The sequence below is a fragment of the Temnothorax americanus genome, unplaced genomic scaffold (genome assembly GCF_048541705.1).
Source record: "Temnothorax americanus isolate GAGA-0224 unplaced genomic scaffold, ASM4854170v1 Scaffold31, whole genome shotgun sequence".
Taxonomy (NCBI): Eukaryota; Metazoa; Arthropoda; class Insecta; order Hymenoptera; family Formicidae; genus Temnothorax; species Temnothorax americanus.
The window spans coordinates 1843377-1861649 of record NW_027509453.1 but is presented as its reverse complement, the minus strand read 5'-3'; the positions used below and the strand labels follow the sequence as shown (position 1 = coordinate 1861649).

At 50.7% G+C, this 18273-nt stretch overlaps 1 protein-coding gene and 2 long non-coding RNA genes across 16 annotated transcripts in view; 1 reads left to right on the top strand and 2 right to left on the bottom strand.

The window, feature by feature from the left end:
* Positions 1 to 1834, bottom strand: part of Dati (zinc finger protein datilografo) — an 83231-nt gene extending 81397 nt beyond the window's left edge. For 2 of the 3 annotated variants that reach the window (XM_077412934.1, XM_077412936.1), the window contains exon 1: positions 124 to 1341. In XM_077412934.1, the coding sequence (XP_077269060.1) occupies positions 124 to 1167 (1044 nt within the window). In that variant the 5' untranslated portion in view covers positions 1168 to 1341. Of the gene's footprint in view, positions 1 to 123 lie in introns of all 3 variants that reach the window. The other variant, XM_077412937.1, reaches the window with a different exon arrangement.
* The window catches only part of LOC143901042 (uncharacterized), a 258202-nt gene that overhangs the window by 96351 nt on the left and 143578 nt on the right, over positions 1 to 18273 (top strand). For all 11 annotated transcript variants that reach the window (XR_013257956.1, XR_013257950.1, XR_013257949.1 and 8 more), the window contains one exon: positions 9387 to 9510. This is a non-coding gene — a long non-coding RNA (uncharacterized LOC143901042). The remainder of the gene's footprint in view (positions 1 to 9386; positions 9511 to 18273) is intronic.
* The window catches only part of LOC143901041 (uncharacterized), a 29428-nt gene continuing 14387 nt past the window's right edge, over positions 3233 to 18273 (bottom strand). The window contains exons 1-3 of one of the 2 annotated variants that reach the window (XR_013257941.1): positions 16635 to 16916; positions 14620 to 15217; positions 3233 to 3372 (exon numbers count right to left, since the gene is read on the bottom strand). This is a non-coding gene — a long non-coding RNA (uncharacterized LOC143901041). Of the gene's footprint in view, positions 3373 to 14619; positions 15218 to 16634; positions 16917 to 18273 lie in introns of those variants that run through there. The other variant, XR_013257940.1, reaches the window with a different exon arrangement.

Here is an 18273-nt window from a genome sequence, read left to right as displayed (position 1 = left end):
GTGGAAGATAATAGAAAAAGACACGTATGCACGCGCGCATAATGTGCGCGTGGAACAGGGGAGATAGACTTTTTTTCGCGAATGTAAAACTCGGGGACTCCGGTTCGTTCCGCAGCTTCTCACCTGCAACTCGTTGACGAGCTTCTCCGTGAGCGTGGCGTCGTGGGAGTCCTGGCTGGTCGCGCCCGAACTCAGCATGGAGTTTTGTGAATTTTGCTGTTGATTGCCCGACATACCGGCGAGACCGCCGTTCTGCGCGATGGTGCCAGCCATGTTGAGCGCCTGCTGCTGCTGCAGATTCTGGGTGAGATTTTGTGCTTGCTGTAGATTTTGCGTGAGATTTTGCGCCTGCTGCTGCAGCGCCTGCTGGTTGAGCGCCTGGCCGAGGTTCTGCGTGAGATTCTGCGCCTGCTGTTGTAGCGTCTGGGACAAATTCTGCGCTTGGCTCTGGATGTTCTGTTGCAGGCTCTGGCTCGCTTGACTTAGATTTTGCGGTTGGTTGAGCAGTTGTTGCTGCTGTTGCGGCGATAAACTCGGCGTCAAACTCTGTGCCAAATTATGCTGTAAGGTTTGTCCGAGATTTTGCTGCATATTTTGTGTAAGCGCTTGGGTTAGATTCTGATTGAGCGCTTGAGCTGCTTGGACGGCCTGGACCGCCAAAGACGGGCTTGACGCCTGTGACATCGTCTGCGCCTGGGCGAGGCTGTGCAGACTCTGGGCCATGCTGGAGGCAATGGCGCCCTGATGATCCGCTTGCGGCGACGGCGTCGTCGGTGCCGGGGAAGACTGATGTTGCGGGCCCTGGTTAGTCTGGTTCATCGATAACGCATGCTGCTGTTGTTGCTGCTGCATCTGCTGTTGAGGACTCGCAGTTTGGCCGAGGGTCGCGTTCGCGTTCTGCTGCACTTGCGAAACCGCCTGTTGTTGTTGTTGTTGTTGTTGTTGTTGTTGTTGCTGCTGCTGTTGCTCGAGCGGACTATGCATCTGCTGGACTTGCTGCTGATGCTGCTGCGTCGAATTCGAGATTGGACTATGCTGTATGCCGGATGAATGTTGAGGCGGACCGCGTTGCGGCTGCTGCCAGTAATCCGACATCTTAAATACGTGCTGGCGTAGCGTGTGGAGGTTCGCGGCTGCCGCCGTGACAGCCGAGGCTTGAATCTCCATGGGTTCGGATTCGTTTTCAAGGTCGAGCTCCGGCGAGCTGCAAGGATCCTCGTCCTCCTCCTCGTCCTCCCGCTCGGTGATGTCCTCGGGTCCGGGCGGTCCTCCGCCAGCAACAACAGCAACACCACCGGCGCTTCCGCCGCCGCCGCCACCTCCTCCACCGCCACTTCCGCCGCCGCCGCCACCTCCTCCACCGCCGCCTCCTCCTCCACCTCCTATCCCACCCCCCGAATCGCCAGAGTGGAGATGATTCCCCGGGTGATGCTGATGATGATGCTGCTGTGGCAGGTGATGGTGAGGACGCGACTCTGGATTTTGGTTGTGCTGCTGCTGCGGATGCTGCGGCTGCTGCTGCTGTTGTTGCGGCTGTTGCTGCTGTTGTTGCGGCTGTTGCTGTGGCTGCTGCGGCGGCTGCTGTTGCTGATGGTGATGCTGCGGCTGCTGGTGGTCTAGCTGGCCGAAATCTGGTTGGGCTTGCGTCTGGGCACGCAGGTCCAGGGCCGCCGTCGCGTCCGAAATTTTGAGGCCTTCGCGAGAAGCCCGGGCTACCCCCTTCCGGCGCAGCTTGCCCGCTTTTTCGCACCCCTTCCGGTAAGCAGCTCGACGGCCGGCACACCTCTGCGCTCGCCGCCGTTCCTTCCTATCTTTCTCCTCGCTCGGCCGCTCCTTTCAGCCTCGGGATCGTCGTAACGATAACGATCCTCGCGCCGCGCCGAGCTTCGACGTGGGCGGCGGGCAACGTCAGTTACTCGCCACCTGCTGCGACTTCCCGGCCCTGCTACCTACCGCCTGGCTCATGAAACTTCCTCTTATGATTCCTCCACTCCCTCTTCCGGATCCTCTCCCAGATCTCTTCTTTTCTATCGCGCCTCCCCTATGTCGTTGCTGTCGGTTGCGATGCTTCTCGCGAGAACACCGCCGATCGGTGATTGTACGTCCGTAATGCGTCTTTTATCGTGATGACTTCTTACGTACGCAGGTGGCTGTCGTGCCGCGTACGTTTGCGTTCGTTCACGTTTTCGCGGTTCGGTCTCGATGGTCCTTTTCTTTTTTCTCTCCTTCTTATTCTTCTCCCCCTCCTCTGTGTGTCCTCATATGATTGGGTGTGTGGTAAATGTATGTGTGTGTATGTGTGATTTATATGTGTGCTTTGCGTGAGTTGTTGCGCGCGCGAGCGAACGTTCTCCAGCAAATAGGAGAACGGTCTATTTTCCTTCGTCTATCTAACTTAAACTCTAGCGTACACTTAAGTTCAGGTTAAAATTCAGGATTGCCCAGCCCGGACGGTGTGAACGAGAAGGATAGTCCACGCGGACGCGAATCGTTTATCGGTCGGAAGGGCTTCCGCTCCTCTTCGGGGTGAGAAATCGCACTCGCGGATGATTACCGCTCGTCCCGTTTTGCCCTGAGTATTTTAGCCCCGTTATGTTGGATGTGCGTGCGTGTTGTGTGTGCGTGCGTGTGTGTGCGTGTGCTCGAACAGGCTCGAAAAGTTGGTGTCCGCTGTTATGCGCGTCGGCCTGAATCGGTGAGTTCTATGATTTCTCTTAAGCGGGACGAGAGCGTTTCTCTCCGGGATTTCCGTCACTCCGTTTCTGCTTCTGCCTACTTCCTCCGATCGTCTTCTTCTGCGTCGCGTCCGTCGATGACTCCTCCTCGAAATGCGACTCTAGCGTTTTAACTCTTTAAAAGGAATTCTATTCGATTATCGATCACCGCTCGTCGTTACCGATATCGTCGATGGTAGTTGTGGTTGCTTCTTATTATCGTTTAGGTTTAATTAATATTGCACTTAGGTACACTCGTTTTTTGAACACACTGAAATATATATGTATGAGCGCGGGGTTCTCTGTCGAGCTTTCTTTCCGATTCTTTCTCTTTTTCTCTCCCTCTCTCTTTTCTTTTTTCTCTCTCTCTCTCTCGCTCGCTCTATCTCTTTCGATCTTTGTCTCTCTGCGCTTCCGTAGCTACTCTCCCGATCTTTCTGTCCTCTATCTCCTTTCTCGCTATCTTCGGATACGCGCGATCAATTCGCTAATCACTTTCTTCTTTGCAACCCCGCTTCTACTCGTTCGGCTCTCGGTCTTCTTACGCTCTTCTGCTTCTCTGCTTCTGCTTTGCTCGTCTTATTCTGCTTCTTCCGCTTTGTCCAGTCTTCCTCTCCTACGCGGGAATCTCTCGCTGCAACGCGTCTCCCGCTCGAAGCTGCAATCCAAAAAAATAAAATACATTTTTGCGTTGTTCGACGTCACGCACGACGAACATTCAACATCAACACTATAATTTTTTCTACGTCATAGGCAACTGTTTTACACGTTTTGTCCACGATCAGGATAGCATTTGAATGTCAATGAGACATATTCGAAGGTATTAGACCGTTCGAAGGCTGTCACAAAATTCACTGTGACTGTCGATAATATTAAGATCCGATTATAAATTCGATAATATTAAGATGTAAAATATTCTGACTCCCGGTACGTGAGAACAGCATTTCACATTTATTTAAAACATTGATTTTTGCTAGATGGCACTGCCTAAAATCAGCTGTCGCAGTGCAAAAATATCGAGTGCCGAATAACGCGACGTGAATCGAATTAGAAGAATTCTAATAAAATTTTACGAATCATATCAGGAAGATATTAGCCTCGAGATTTTATCATCTTATGACTTTACGAGGTAACGTTAAATGCGATTCTCTTTCGACTGACGTTTATGAAGGGTTACACTTCCGGCTGCGACACAAACAATAATTTCAACCAGCACTGTCAGAAGCACGCACTAATTAAGCGGCATGGTAAATTTCGCCCATTTGACACATCCTGCAGCTATCGTGTCGATAATTTAACATTACACAAATTCACGTCTTTCTTTATGTTACACCGATTGTCGTTGACGCGGATTTTCCAATTAATTTCGCATTTTAGAAAAATCATCTGGCTCAAAGTGCGAAAGCGAAGTGCGCGAACGTCTTCTGCCGTCGCATCGTGCTCAGCACTGACAAGGGAAAGATACGGGACTGTATCATGCGTAATGCAAAAATTCAGGAAAGCCGGTATGGAGAACTGAAAAGGTTTATAACTGAAAGAGAGTAACATGTCGATAAATCAAATATTTATTCAAATAAAAGTAGTGCCAATATAACAATGAGTAATAAATCAGAGTACAGTGAATAGGATAAAAATAAATGTCGAGAGCACTGAATATTCTCAGGAATGTAGCGTGAAGTTGTGATTTACATTGACGTAACATCATGGAAAATAACGCGATGTTACACTATGACACTGCCGCTCACTGCTGTAAAATTACGTTCGCGATTATTATAATTTTTTTACTGCTACTTCGTTAAATCGAGAATTTATATTTTTGCTGCAATTTTCAAATTACATCGTTATTTTCCGAATTATTTTCGAGCACGCGGTCAGATTTTTTTTTGTAGGGGCTGTCACTGAGCGATGAATAGGGTCGACGCGTTGACGATGATGTCAATGAAATGCCAAATAATTTGTTGCGACGTGTACAAGGTTTACGCGACGTGTACTAGGTTTACGCGACGTGACGAGCATTGTCGGCTGCCCGCTAAATTAACGGCCCGAAATGATCACGCACGCAGATATTCACATAATCGCTAACTCGTTTACTCGCGACATGGCGATTCGTTACGTTTATTGTCCGCTATGTAATTCCGCAACCACGAGCATCAAACTGATGATTCGCGTGACCATCAATTTCGAGGTTTCGAGATAACGGCGATCGAGATTCCCTTCGTCCTTTCCTCGATCTGCCTTCTCGTCGTTCGCTTTCTCGCGATCTTACCGAAGCACATCGTACCACACCGGAAATCGAGAGGGGATCGAAGCGTGTGCGATCGCGACGAAACACTGTCGAGACGGCGACGATGACGTACCGGGCATGTCAGGATTCGGAACAGGGAATAGGAGGGGGTGGGTCAGTGTGGTGGTCTCGGACCGAAAGTGGGGAAAACTGAGTAAAATCACACGAAAGTAGAAAAAGAGGCAAATAGCAGACGCGTTGATGATTGGGTGTATTAATCGGACCTAGACGCACGGTCGCCAAGTGTCGTTACGTTCACACAACTCGCGACACAAGATCAGCCGAGGCAGGATATTCCGAGAGAAAGAATCCGGAGGACCCCTTACTGGAGAGATCCAAGTGCGGATGACTGACGGGCAGATGCGGCAGTCGGTGATGGTCGGTAATACGCGTAATACGATCGTTGCACCTCGGTCCGGCTGCTCGCGACCTTCGTGCACGGTATCGGCCAAGACACTGTTCTTCCTCTTCGAAGGACGACGACGATAACGACAACGACTACGAAGACGACGATGACTACGACGACGACGACGTACGACGGGGGGGGAAAAGCTCTCTCCTCTTCCGCGTTCGAGTCCTTGACGGAGGAGGAACCGAAACTGACTCGGGTCTGCGGCTCGCGAGAAACGCTAAGTCCTTCTCCGTCGGGGGCCGGTGGTGGCGCGCTTCTCAGACCGCGTGCGTCTGACTAAAAGCCACCCCCTCGTGCCTTAAAGAACGCGTGTTCGGGTAGGGGCGTTGTCTTAGGTGGTGCGCGGCCGCGAAATTTCTGGCCACCTCGGGGCGCCTTTGCCGTACGTCGTTTCTTACCGCGGCGATTTCGTACGCGGGTCCGACGGGCCCGGGCGCGGGCCCAGGTTACCGTGGACCGACTCGTGACCCCGGCCGCGTCCACCCACGACGAAAATCTACCTCCGGGAGGACGAAAAACTGAGGCCGCCGTAGGACAGGAGTTTTCAAGCTACCCCTCTTTTCCTTTGCCCCCACCAGACACGACGCCGAGGCGCGCGCTCTATCTCCCCCTTTTCCTCAAACTCTCCTCACCCTTCACCCCGCGCCCAGGTGGGTGGGGGATTCTCCGCCGCCGACTCCGCCGACGCCTCGTACGGGGGTAAGCGTCGTAAGGGGTGAGAGAAAGAGAGTGGGGCCGCTCTCCGTCTCCGTTTCGCCCGGCCAAGAAAACTCTCTCGGAAGGAGGGTAGGAGAGAGTCGTAAGAACCGATTATCTGTCTCTGTCTATCTCGATCGCTATCTTACACTCCGCGGTTACGTTCTGGCGTACGTAAGTACGCGAGGCCAGGACAAACGGGCTCTCGGTTCGTGTACTCTCTTTTTGCTAAGGGTGCGTCCTTGAAAACTTTTCGTCCGACCGTCACGGATCATCTCCGTCGCGTAGACTCACTTGGACTTTACACGATCCTCCTTTGCGAATCAACGAATTCTCATTTAAGAGATAAGTATACAAGTCTCGAGACGCGCGCGACATGCGACCGCCACGAATCGGGATTCTCGACTGACCGAAAAATTGTAGGGGGCTTTTGTATAAGGGGGTGTAACAGTCTGAGATATACGAATAAAAAAGAAGGGGGACCGTCGTATAAAAATGGCCTCCTCCCTCGTGTCCCGTATGGCAACGCACGCGTGACTAATCGTGGGGGAGTGGGGTAGGCATTCTTTTTTATCCCTCTTCACGAATCGCCCTATGCCCAAGTTACGTGGCTCACGATCTGTATTCACGATATTAATGCGCGAAGTTTGCTCGCAACTCGATGGCGATCAGTTGATTAAGTGTCGCGGATTCATCGATCGGGCCAGGGAAGCGGATTCGAATACATCAGATCAATTCGGTCATCCGTCATCCAATACTCTTCCCCTCCCTTCCCCCCACGTTTTGAAAGTCAAATCGCGATTTAAACACGGATCATCGACCTTACGGAGGACGTCGACTTTCTAGTGGACGCGCTGATGCTCATTTCGCGGCGAAGGGTGGTCGATGGTCATCCTGCTCGTCTTACGCACCCTCCTCGCCGAAGTAGACAACCAAGCCATCCCTTCCTTCCCTTCTTCTCCCTCCCTCTCAATGCCTCTCTCTCTCTCATCTAACGTAGCTGCCCCACCATTGCATTAAGCTCCTATTTCTCCCTTCTCTGCCAACGTCTTTCCCCTCTCTGCTCGCTCCTTCGTCCGTCTCTCTCTCTCTCTTTCTCTCGCCGCCGGTTTTCGTAGCTGAATCTCGCATACGCCACCCGACACCCGACACCCTTTCCTACATCCTTTTCTCTCCCTTCTTTCCCTCCCTTTCTCGACCGTCTCAACTCGCGCTCCCCACCAGTCGGGCAACCCCCACGCGCCGCTTTTTTACGCTGGCTTCGTCCTTTTTTCCACGTGGTGTACACGTGGAAGTATGAATCCGGAAGGTGGGGAGGCGCGACCCCTTTTTTTCCGCAACCTGCCTCTAGCATTCACGCGAGAGAGCTCCGTTGGAGCATCCGAGACGACGCAATAACGCGTCCACCCTTTCGTCCTTTTATCTCGCTTTCCTCCCTCGGTTGGAAGAGCAGCGGCGGCAAGAAAGGAGCAAAGAAAAGAACGTCGCGTAGCGTAGCGTCGCGTCGCGTCGCGTCTGGTCGCATCCCACCACCCATACCCACGTCGTGTCCACCCTATCCGTGTCTCTTCCAACGCGCGTGCGACGAGGGTGGACCGTCGCGCGAAAAAAGTTAGCCAATGGGTCGGCCGTCTCACGATGGTGGAAAAATCGAGTGACCTTCGTCGCACGTGCAATGCCACGCGCGCGCGCGGTAACTTTCTTTATCGGCGCGACAGACCATCGAAAAATGTCTCTCGCTCCTTAAAGAGATATCCTACGATGACCGTTTCGGTATATCCGATGTGAGATCGATTATTAGTATGATGTATAGTACATTTTGCGTTACATGCCCGTACATGTCCAAGTGCAACTAGAAAGGGGCAGGGAATTAATGCAACTCGTTAATTCAGTTTAATTTTACTTTATGTTTGTAGGCATGCCTTTCGTGATTAATTAATCTTTTCACCGTAACTTTATAAGTCATAAGAAAGGAAAATAAAGTAACTCTTAAGTCTTTCAGAGCATCGCAACGAAAAGAAGAGATATGACAAATAGACAAATATAATTTGTTAAGACATATATAATGGTCAGTTGTAGATATTCGCGAACTATGCGACGAGTAATTTCGCAAAGCTTAAACGCAGGAATATCCAATATCCAGTTTATCGGACACTGAACCGACGGAAGGCAGGAACATCAGGACGAAAGTAACGCACTTCCGACACGAGGGTCTCTGGCACGAAAGTGCCCGGGCGCGATCTCGATCGAACTTCCGTTCGCGGCAGGCTGCCGCCGTGGTAAGAATTTCGGCTCGCATGCGGGTGGAGAGGAGGGATTCGCTCGTACGTCCGCTACGCGCGAGCGTGGTGTTCCTCCGGAGCTTCGAAAATAAGTACGTAGAGTGCATTGGGCAATCGAGGCTCACTTTAAATTACAAATGAAGCGGCCGGCGTACGCGAGGATAAAAACAGGTGAGAATCGAGCCTTCGCGCTCGGTTATGGGGTGGGCGGATTGTCAGGTACGCATACGCGTGCACGCACGCGTGTCGGTGTGTGCCGTACGCGTTACTCGTACCGCACAAACGTGCGGTACGTAACGTATGTACGAACGTATGTGCGTTACGTACACAACGTTTTAGATCTCAATCCCGATCCCGAATCCCCCTTGATCCCGATCGGCAGCTGGACTTCAAGAACCGACTAACGGACGGATACTTGCCGTGTACGAGAGTTGTTGCACGTGCACTTGCAACTCTGACGACCAGTTGTCCAGTTTTGCGCTCCGCGAATCGAGCCGATCGACTACCCCGATAGGACGTATGCGCCTTTGCGTAGGAAGACATTTGTCTTCTCGGCCTGATCCTGCCTACTTTGGATTGTCCGCCTTCTTTATCGCGAATGACGGGGGAGTGCGTGGAAATGTGTCGACGAAGGTGGTCGTCAGGTGGTGGAAACGCCGCCGGGATATTTGTTACCTCATGTCCCATGTACCTTTCGAATTTTTAGGCAGCAGGAATGACGTTATTTCTACTTCGATTAATCGATGAAAATTTATTAATCAAATCTTTAAAACATTCTTTTACGGCTAGAAAATAAATGTAAAAATGATAGCAATGCCAATATAATACATTCGACTTGTTAAGAATTTTATTGAAATTTTATTGTATGGAGAGTTATTTGACATGACCAATTAATACGATTCGATTAATATCTGTTTTCAGTTTTCATATTTTTTTAACGCGTCTGTCACGCAAAAAGATTTCCAGCGTAATAATTTGTTCGTACGGTCTTTTCGCAGGTACTCGTTTTGCTGCTCGTGTGAAGTAGCCCCGTCTCAACCCCTGATCGGAAGAACCACCCCGTGGCGAGGTGACGCCTGGCGGCGGAATAAGGAACGAGGAAACGAACGAGTGGAGAAAAGGGTGAGTCGTCCTAAGGTTTTTGTCCATGCTAACTCCTAGAATATCGATCATGGAGCGGTAATGGTAAATGCGAGCAGATGCGCGATCACATGATATACCCAGTTACAAACTCGAATGGTGTATCATCGAAATAAAAAAGCAATGCGGTAGCTTCGCGAAAGATATCTAAAAATAACTCACAGAAAGTTCGAAAGACTATACTCCACAGCTTTAGATACTATTCTTATATTTTTTTTCTTATATTCTTTGGAAAGAGAACGCTCTCGTAAAATTTGTATGGAATAAATAACAGGATATCGCCGAGTAGTAAACTTGTGTAATTTCGGTGAGTTTAGATATGAAATTTACAAGATGCAAGAAAGGGACGTTTGTGTTTCTTGCGTGACGACGGAAACGCGAGATATGCGGTGTAAAGACTACATCCTCGTAGTCATAGCGTCGAACAATTGAACTCACCGAGATCTGTTACATCGGTATTAATCCACGACCACCTTCATGCGCGTTGTTGTATTATCGTATAGCGAACGCGCCGCGATACGCGAGGCACACTACTTTATTCGCCGGGAAATGAGATTAGGATCGTCGCGACGGTCGCGATTCTCGTCGGATCGGCGAATCGGAGGAACGTGCAGCACGCGAGCCATCGAAACTGACGGCCCGGATTAAGAATTCTAACGGTAGGAGTAGCCGGTCGGCTGTAGGATGAAATGAGCGACGCGTCCGGCGCATTACGCAATGAAAGAAACAAATGAAGCTTAATAGAAAAACTGCCCGCGCTAGAAAAACCCATTCCGTCGTGCACTTAGTACAGCTGCGTCAGAAAGTGCATCGCCCGTTCTTTCTCCCCTCGTCGTCGACGAGCATACCGTGGTGAGCTCGACGCGATTTAACGTCCATCGAAAAGCTTGGTGCCACTTTAAACATTAACTATTTAACGCGGAGTTTTAATAAAATCTGTTGCCTTTCGTGGAAAATCGCGTGGATTAATTAGATATCGGCGTTCCTTCAATTTGTGGCATGTCGAACGAAGGTTGGAAGGGCGAAGCCATCGATATACCTAGACCATCGCGCGGAGTCAGTGATCCGGCAAACTGGACGGGCAACAGCGAGACAACTTGTGAATTTTTTAGATCCCGTTTGGATGGACGGCTAATTAACAGTAATCGAGCAAACGTGTAGAATTGCCTCGCCGCTGACTGGTGTACTTTGTGCTGGTTCTAAATTTGATTTACATTAAATATGAGAGAACGCTCGTCGGGACGAGTCGGTGCGCGGTGCGTGCATGCGCGAGTCTATATTCGCCGCATTAAATATAACCAAACGCGGCAAACGCGCGTAATGAATCAAATTATTTCGGACCGCGTCGCGGTCGAGGGAATAATTTACCCCGTGTGAAAAGGACAAAAGGGTTTAAAAAGGATGAATTGTAGATTTGGTCGAGTCCGCGTGTGTACTCGATGCGGCGTGGTGTGGCCCCGGCTGTTTAGACAACCGACCCCGCCGATAATCGATACTTGCCGATTCCGGATAATTCAGGATGTCAAATGCGCGTCGCGAGATCAAAGGCCCGCGTATGTGGGTGCGTCTCGTGCGCCGTTAGCGCGTACGTGCGTGCATGCGTGAGCATCGTCGTCGCGGCATGGACACGGAGCGCCCGCGGAACGCGTCGCATCTATTTTTCCCGACTGTACCACCACTGTCGTCTGCGGCTGTGTCAATAGGAGCCAATCTAAGTACATATGCACACACATACGTAATGCAGCTCGCCGCACACTGCGACTCGTGATGCAATCGTGTGCCTCGTGCCTCGCGCAGTTTCGACATTCTCTTTGTCCCGCGCTATGCGCAAAGTGTGGTAACGAATTCCGCGATCAGACGTGATCGATCGATCTGTCGATGTGGACCTGAAATTTTAACCATACTCCGCGATCGATCTCCGGCTCATCAAATCGCGTCCCGAACGCCTCCAACGCGACGGTGATCGCGATTTAGCGGTCGATCCGCGCGAGTACCACCGGCGTATCTATCGCTCTCGTGTTTTCTGAGACTTTACGCGAACCTCAAGAGATAAGATAAGCGTGCGCGGATCCAGGATCAAGGTGACGAAGATAGCATCGTGACTTCGGGCGGCATCGCGACAGTCGTGCCGGAAAAAACTGACGCGCCTCGCGTGTTATCGGAAAAATACGCCGCGCGCACCGTTCTTACTAAGCGAAACGTAAAATCTCAGCTTTGAAGCTCGGAAAACCTGCCCGTCAGAAATATCCGTATTTCTCATGAAAATATCTACGAGGATGTCGTAATCGTATTAAATTTAATTTTTAAAAGCGCCGATTGCCGAATCGCGACTACATGCTCGACGACGTGGAACGTCTTCGGAAGAGCGAGTCCTTTTTAATTATTTGCAAATCGTTTTTAATCGTTCAAATTGACACGGCGCAGAAAGAACGAAATAATTTATTAGATACGATATAATGGAAATACGAAGACGAAGCATAACGCGGATTCACGGATAGGGATTTCGTAACATCGATGATATACCGAGAAACAATGAATTTTATTTTTAATGATTTAGAACGAACGAATGATTTAGTAGAATTATAAATGCGACGAGCGAATCTCGTTTATTTTGTAGCAAACACCGTCGCGGGCAGATTTGTGCAATGACGAGAGTCATGAAAGATGGCAGACGCCGGTCGATGATCGGGAATATTTTTGCCTGCGCAGTCAGTACTTTCCGCCTCGTATATTTGCCGTAAAGTACGAGGGGGATAAAACGGGGGAGAGCGGCAAAATATATACATAGGAAGATCGTTAATCAAAGCGACTGGGAGCTCTGGTCCGGGATACCCGGCCGATGGAGCGAACGGCGAGTTTTGCCATTTTTGGGGGGGAAAATTTTCCGCGGAAATCATTGACGTCGTCCGGGTCATCGACGAGCTCTACCCGGCGGACCGAACAGCTACACAACACGCACACGGGGGCACGCATCTGTGTGTGTGCATACGTGTCTGTGTGTGTACCAGGGTACACAACGTGGGAGGCTTGTGTCTCGTATATCGGGGTGGTAGTTCCCGCAGAGAACGGCGTGCGACGGCCTCCCATTGGCCTCCCATTGGCCGGTCCGGGGGTGGCTCGCTGCAGTCATCGATTCAGGCAGTCATTGGCTGACTCGGCCCTGGCCGCCATTTTGAATGACTCCGAGATCAATACGCGGGGTGCGGAAAAAAAAGTGCATGCAGGCCCACCGCCGCCCCCGGTTCCCTCGGCCGTATCTCACGGCCGTTCTATCTCCGTTCGCACGCCACCGCCGCTCTCCCTCGCTCTCTATCTATCAACCGGTTCATGCAACCACCGACACCGTTGCACCACCTCCTCTTTCCACCCAGGGGCACCCTAACGCCTTTCCGCCGCCGACTACCACCCGCCCCCTCCCTTCCCGCCCGTCGTTACCGCTCTTCCTCCGATGGCATCCCCGGCGCAACAACGCCAACCATCGACGACCCAGTCGAAGGGGGTGATAGGGCCGTTCACATGTATATATGCGTGGAGGAACGCGTGCACGTACGATACACATACGCGAGCTCGAAAATCATCGAAAAAATATACGGCGAAAGCGGGGTTGCCGATGTTTCGCCGTGGCGCCGCCGCCGCCCCCGGCCGTCGCCGCGTTCCACCGTCATTTTCTTCCAACCCCCCTCCCCCCGAGGATTGTGTCGAGAGTATATGCAATTCTCTCTTCCTCTTTCGCGTGTGCGTTGCTACGTTGCACGCTACGTTTTCAACACAGGCTAACTCGTCGGGAAATAGGAAATTTGAAATCGAAGCTCCGCATCACCGCTCGCCGAGCCCACCCTCGTCCCTCTTTCTCCCGCATCACCCTTGATCATCGGTAGAGCTCCCGGGCCTGGCACCAGACCCGGGGGTGCGTCATCGAACTCGGGAAATAGAATGATTTCGCGTACCGCGCGCTCTTTTGTCTCGGGGATTCGCGATTCTCACCCTTTTTTCGATATTTTTTCCCCTTTTTCGTTTTTTTTTGCGAGCAAAGCGGAAAGTTTGCTCTGCTCGACATCGTGAAATGATTAATCCGACAAAGAGAATTTTGTATGAAAAATAATTTGCTACGTTGTCACGAATATACGATTAGAATCGCATGCAGTTAGTAGCAAATGCAACGATTATCTCTCTTATACAATTTTTTTAAAATATTTTTAAGCTTATCAAAAATTCGTTATCGTTTAAATGATGAAAGAAAATCAAGCCCGGATGGAAACTTATTCACGAAATCGAAATAGTTTACGTTGAGACGAAAGATTCATAATAAATACATAGCGAACTATACTCTCTATTGCCGAGAAATTTGTTCTGAAATATGTGTTAGGTTCGTCCTGTGACAGCCCAACAATCAAGTCGTTGCACACTACTTAATAATCCGCGAATTATAATGGTAATATACATAACAGCGATTCTCTAGCGGGTAACAGTAGTCATTACGGTAGTCGCTATTATTACGGACACTTTCGCGTCTAACTGTTTTACCGTAATAAGCCGTGGCTGTTCAGAGAGAGAGAGATATATATATATATATATAAGCGAGCGAAAGAGCGAAGCGAGCAATGGTAGGCAGGCGGCGCGGCCCGCGCGAAAGTATGCATTACGCCGGCTAAGTTTTATAGCGGCCGTTGTTAGGTGGTGCCGCGCGCGCGCGCGCGCGAGGGCTGTCATTACGGAGTAACTTGTAAAACAGTTGCCTTTGGACCTAATGTTATTTGCGCGATACGGATTTAAGTGCCGATCACCGAAAGATTTATCGTTCCGTTTATGAACCGGCCGCTAAGCGGCACGACGGATCTTCGTTCCGCGAGGAACTCGGCGCCCCTTCGTTCTCTCTCGGCGAATCGCGCATCCGACGCGATCCGCGGAAGAGGATCCGCTCGAGGGGCCTCTCCCGCTCCTTTCGGAGCGTGGACATGGCGAACCCTTTTTCCCGAGCGGCGACTCCGGAACGAAGATCTCTCTCGCGTTAGAATAATGGACAGAGGAAAAATGTATTACAGGCATGCCACATGCAAAGATCGATATCCAGTTAGTTGGTGGGGTACTTACGTTTGGAACCGAACTAACTGAAACAAGGACATAAGGCTTCTCTTGGTAGCAACGACTTTTAGATCACATTTTTAGTTATTAAGAATTTTATCGTTTTTTTTCATTTTTCGCTTTTAAATTTACGTTTAAAATCTAAAGTTTCTCAAAACTTGTTAAAAATATACTTTAGTCATATCTTTACAATTTACTTTGTAGGCGTCTAAAGTGTTATCTTTTTTGTTTCTTTCCCCCCTGTGTCTCTCGTTTGTTCCTTCGACAGTGTAGGTGTACTCTTCTTCTTTAAGGCAATGCTTTTGTTTCAATTTCGTTTCTTCTCTTTTTTTGGTGCTTTTTTTCGCGTATTTTTCTTGATTTTCTCTATTTTCTCCTTTTTCTTCTTAATCGTCGTCTTCGTAATCGTCGTAATTTTGAAATCAGGATCGCTCGAAAGTGTGTTTTAGCTTCTCTAAATTATTTAAGTCCTTTCGGCAAAACTTAAGAGGAGTTGTTCAGACGTTTTGTTTCACAGACAGAAATCGGTGATTGTTTTGGAAACGGCGAAATTAATTTTTCAATGAAATAATTATGACAACACACATAACAACACAGTGCGACGCGTCTGAAACAGAAAAGAAAGGGGGTCGCCGGGCCCCCGTAGGTCCTCGTTACGATCGATTCGCCGAATGACTTCGTGATTGACGGTGGGTCCTGCTCGCGGTGATTCACCGCGAACGGATCCACCGATTGCTTCGTTTTCTTAACGCGACTTTTTCGGTAGAACGATGTACGGTTACGGTATTCGGAATTTCGGATCTCGTGAAACGTTTGCGGAGGGACCGAGAAGCGTACGAGCAACGATAGGGTACATCGATAATGACAGATTTCAAGTTGTTGAATAAATCGCGATTTCCGAGAGCAATTTAATTTTCATTCAAAGTTAAATCAAGTACTAACTCGGAATTAAATAACAGTATACAAAAAGTAAAAAGTAAAAAAAAAACTAAAATGTAGACTTAAATTTGCAAAACAATTTGAAAAAAGCAATCTTTAAATTTTGAAAAGTTGAACTATAATTCTTTTAAAGGGGTTGCTCGGGGTCACCCTTCGCGCTACTAGCTGAAATGAAATTTCAAGTCAGATATCATCTTAGATATTGAAATAAAAATGCGATAAAATCAAAGGAAGACTTTATCCATGCAAATTACCCGACGGATCTGGCATCATCGATAGGTGTACCCACCCTTCGAGGCATCCCCCGAGTACACGTCGGCGTCGGTCAAAGGCCATTTGAATCTCCCGCGCGACAAAAGGAAAAACCCTTGGTATAAGAAGGGGGCCACGTGACTCGAGGAACGAATGAGCGTCTTTGCCACCTCCGCCGCGACGTTCTCGCCCGCCCCCTCCACCTTCTCTCTTTCCCCTTCTAGAGAGGCGCGCGGCGTCGCTCCTTGCGCGTCGTGGTAAGACGCGTCGGGACGCTGCCTCCGTCCTCCTCGCACCCTCGTAAGCTCCCTGTCTCACGTCCTTTCTCCCTCTCCCTCTTTCTATCTCGCCGCGCTCTCTCCATCCTCGTGCTTTCCCGGACTTTTCTCCTCCACGTGCTCCTCGCGAGTCGGCAGTGTCTGCTGGCACGTCGCGGGGTGGCGATCTTGGGGTAGAAAGGACTCTTCGGAGTCCGCTCTTGCTCCTCCACCTCCTCCTTCCTCGGCGCTCCCTCTCTCGCCGATCAGGTCTCGTGAGATCTTTCGTCTTACTCTTTCTCCCTTTTGTAGATCGCTCCTTACGTTCCCGAGCGTACAAGGTACTCCGGATCGCCTCCTCGGGGGAAGCCCCGCGAGAAGCCGCCCCCCAAGCCGTTCTCGGTCCCTCCTTTCTCTCCCGTACACGCGGACTTATACACGCGGCGCGAGGTCTTTCGCGTAATTCTCCGGTTTCTCGCGTACGAGCACCTCCGCGATCGCGACACGCGTCTTCGACGAATCGTCACGGCACGGCCCGCCGCGTTTACGCGGATATTTCCGCAGAATTTCGGTAACCTTTGATAGAGGCATTGCGAGCATCCCCGTGTCTGAGTAGCAACTGCGCCGTGGCCCCGTGCCGGGCACCCCCACCTCACCTCTTCGCCGCCTCTATTGCACCACACGCCGCCCGCCGCCTAAACCGTGCCGAAGCGAGCCACCAACCCTCTCTCGGACGCGCGCTGGCCCTCCACCCGCGCTCCATCTCGCTCCCTCACCCGTTCCCTGCCGCCACCGTTCGCCCTCTCGCACATTCGCCCGTACGCCCGTCCATCCGTCCGTTCGTCCGTCCGTCCATCCACCCGCTCCCGTTTGTCCTCTCTCTCTCTCGTCTCTCTTTCGCGTTCTCCGTCGCTTCTCTCGCACGGCCGTTGTTTCGTCTCGCTTTCTCTTTCCGTCCGCTCGGACCACGAACCGGCGTTCGCTCGGTTACTCGGACGCGCGCCTTCCTCTTTCGCCGTCTTCCTCGCGCCACCCCGCCCGCGCCCAGCAGGACGATGTGCGCTGTGTGCGATGCGTTGCGCTCCACATTGCCTGTGTGTGCGTTTGTGCGCTCTCTGCGCTCTGCGTTCTGCGCGCGGCCGTGCCCAGCCCGGCGCGCGCGCGACGCTGCGCGGCTAGGCGCACCGAGGCGTCAGGTGGATGACGCCATGTACGCCGCGCAGACCGTTTGTAATGACGGTAACCGGCCCCAACGCCGCTTCTCTCTCGAATCCGGATAAGTTTTCATGGCCAGCGGCGCCGACAGCTACGAAAACGATCGCGTTGATACGTCCCACCTCGACAGAGGGTGCGAATGCGATTTAGATCATTTAGTTGCGGGAATTAGACGCGGAAACTGGCGCCTAATTTTTGCTTCGCCTCTCCCTCCCCTCTTTCTCCTCTATTACGCTAGTAGCTCGTAGGCCAGAGAAGGTAGTTTTCTCTCGAAGATATAACGAAGTCTTATATAAACTTCGCAAGGCTCGTGATAGAGCGAATTAATCCGCGATTATTTCCATTGCTAATTAAAGTTATTTTTTAACTCGACAAACAATCTGAATTCTTGATAATTACTCGTGATAAATATCCGTGGTAGGTTGATGATAATCCGCTGTAGAAACTTCTTATTATTAAAGGGGAAGACGTCTTCTCAAGTTTAGGCGCGAGTTTTAACCGAGCAGTCAGCACCAAGTTGGGCATTCGTAAGATCGATATTTTCGATGCTACTTATATTTTCAAGGCTGGATTTAATTTGCGTCCACCGATCGTTGCCAGTAGACACCTGGGCGAGAAAGAACCAACGACGGCATCCCAGGAAGGAACGGATTAACGACCGTGCTCGAGTATTCAATTACAGGTTTTACGCGATTTAACGATAGTTAAAGTAGCAGCCTTCGCTAGTATCTCCAACACTCCATCCCAGGGGCCATAGAACGGCTGGTAAACGATGAGGGGTGGCTTCTCTGTCGCTACCCAATAACGATTTGGAGGCGTTATCGTGGCTTTACATCCCTTTGGCCCTGCCGTGACAGTAAGGTTAGCACGCCGTTGTTGCGTACACGCCAGAATGGAGTTCACGTTCATCGTGTATTTCGAATCGTGGCACTGACCACAGCACACCCTGTGGTACTTTATAGCGAGGAGATAGATGCGTGCGCGTGCGAAAGAAGATAGC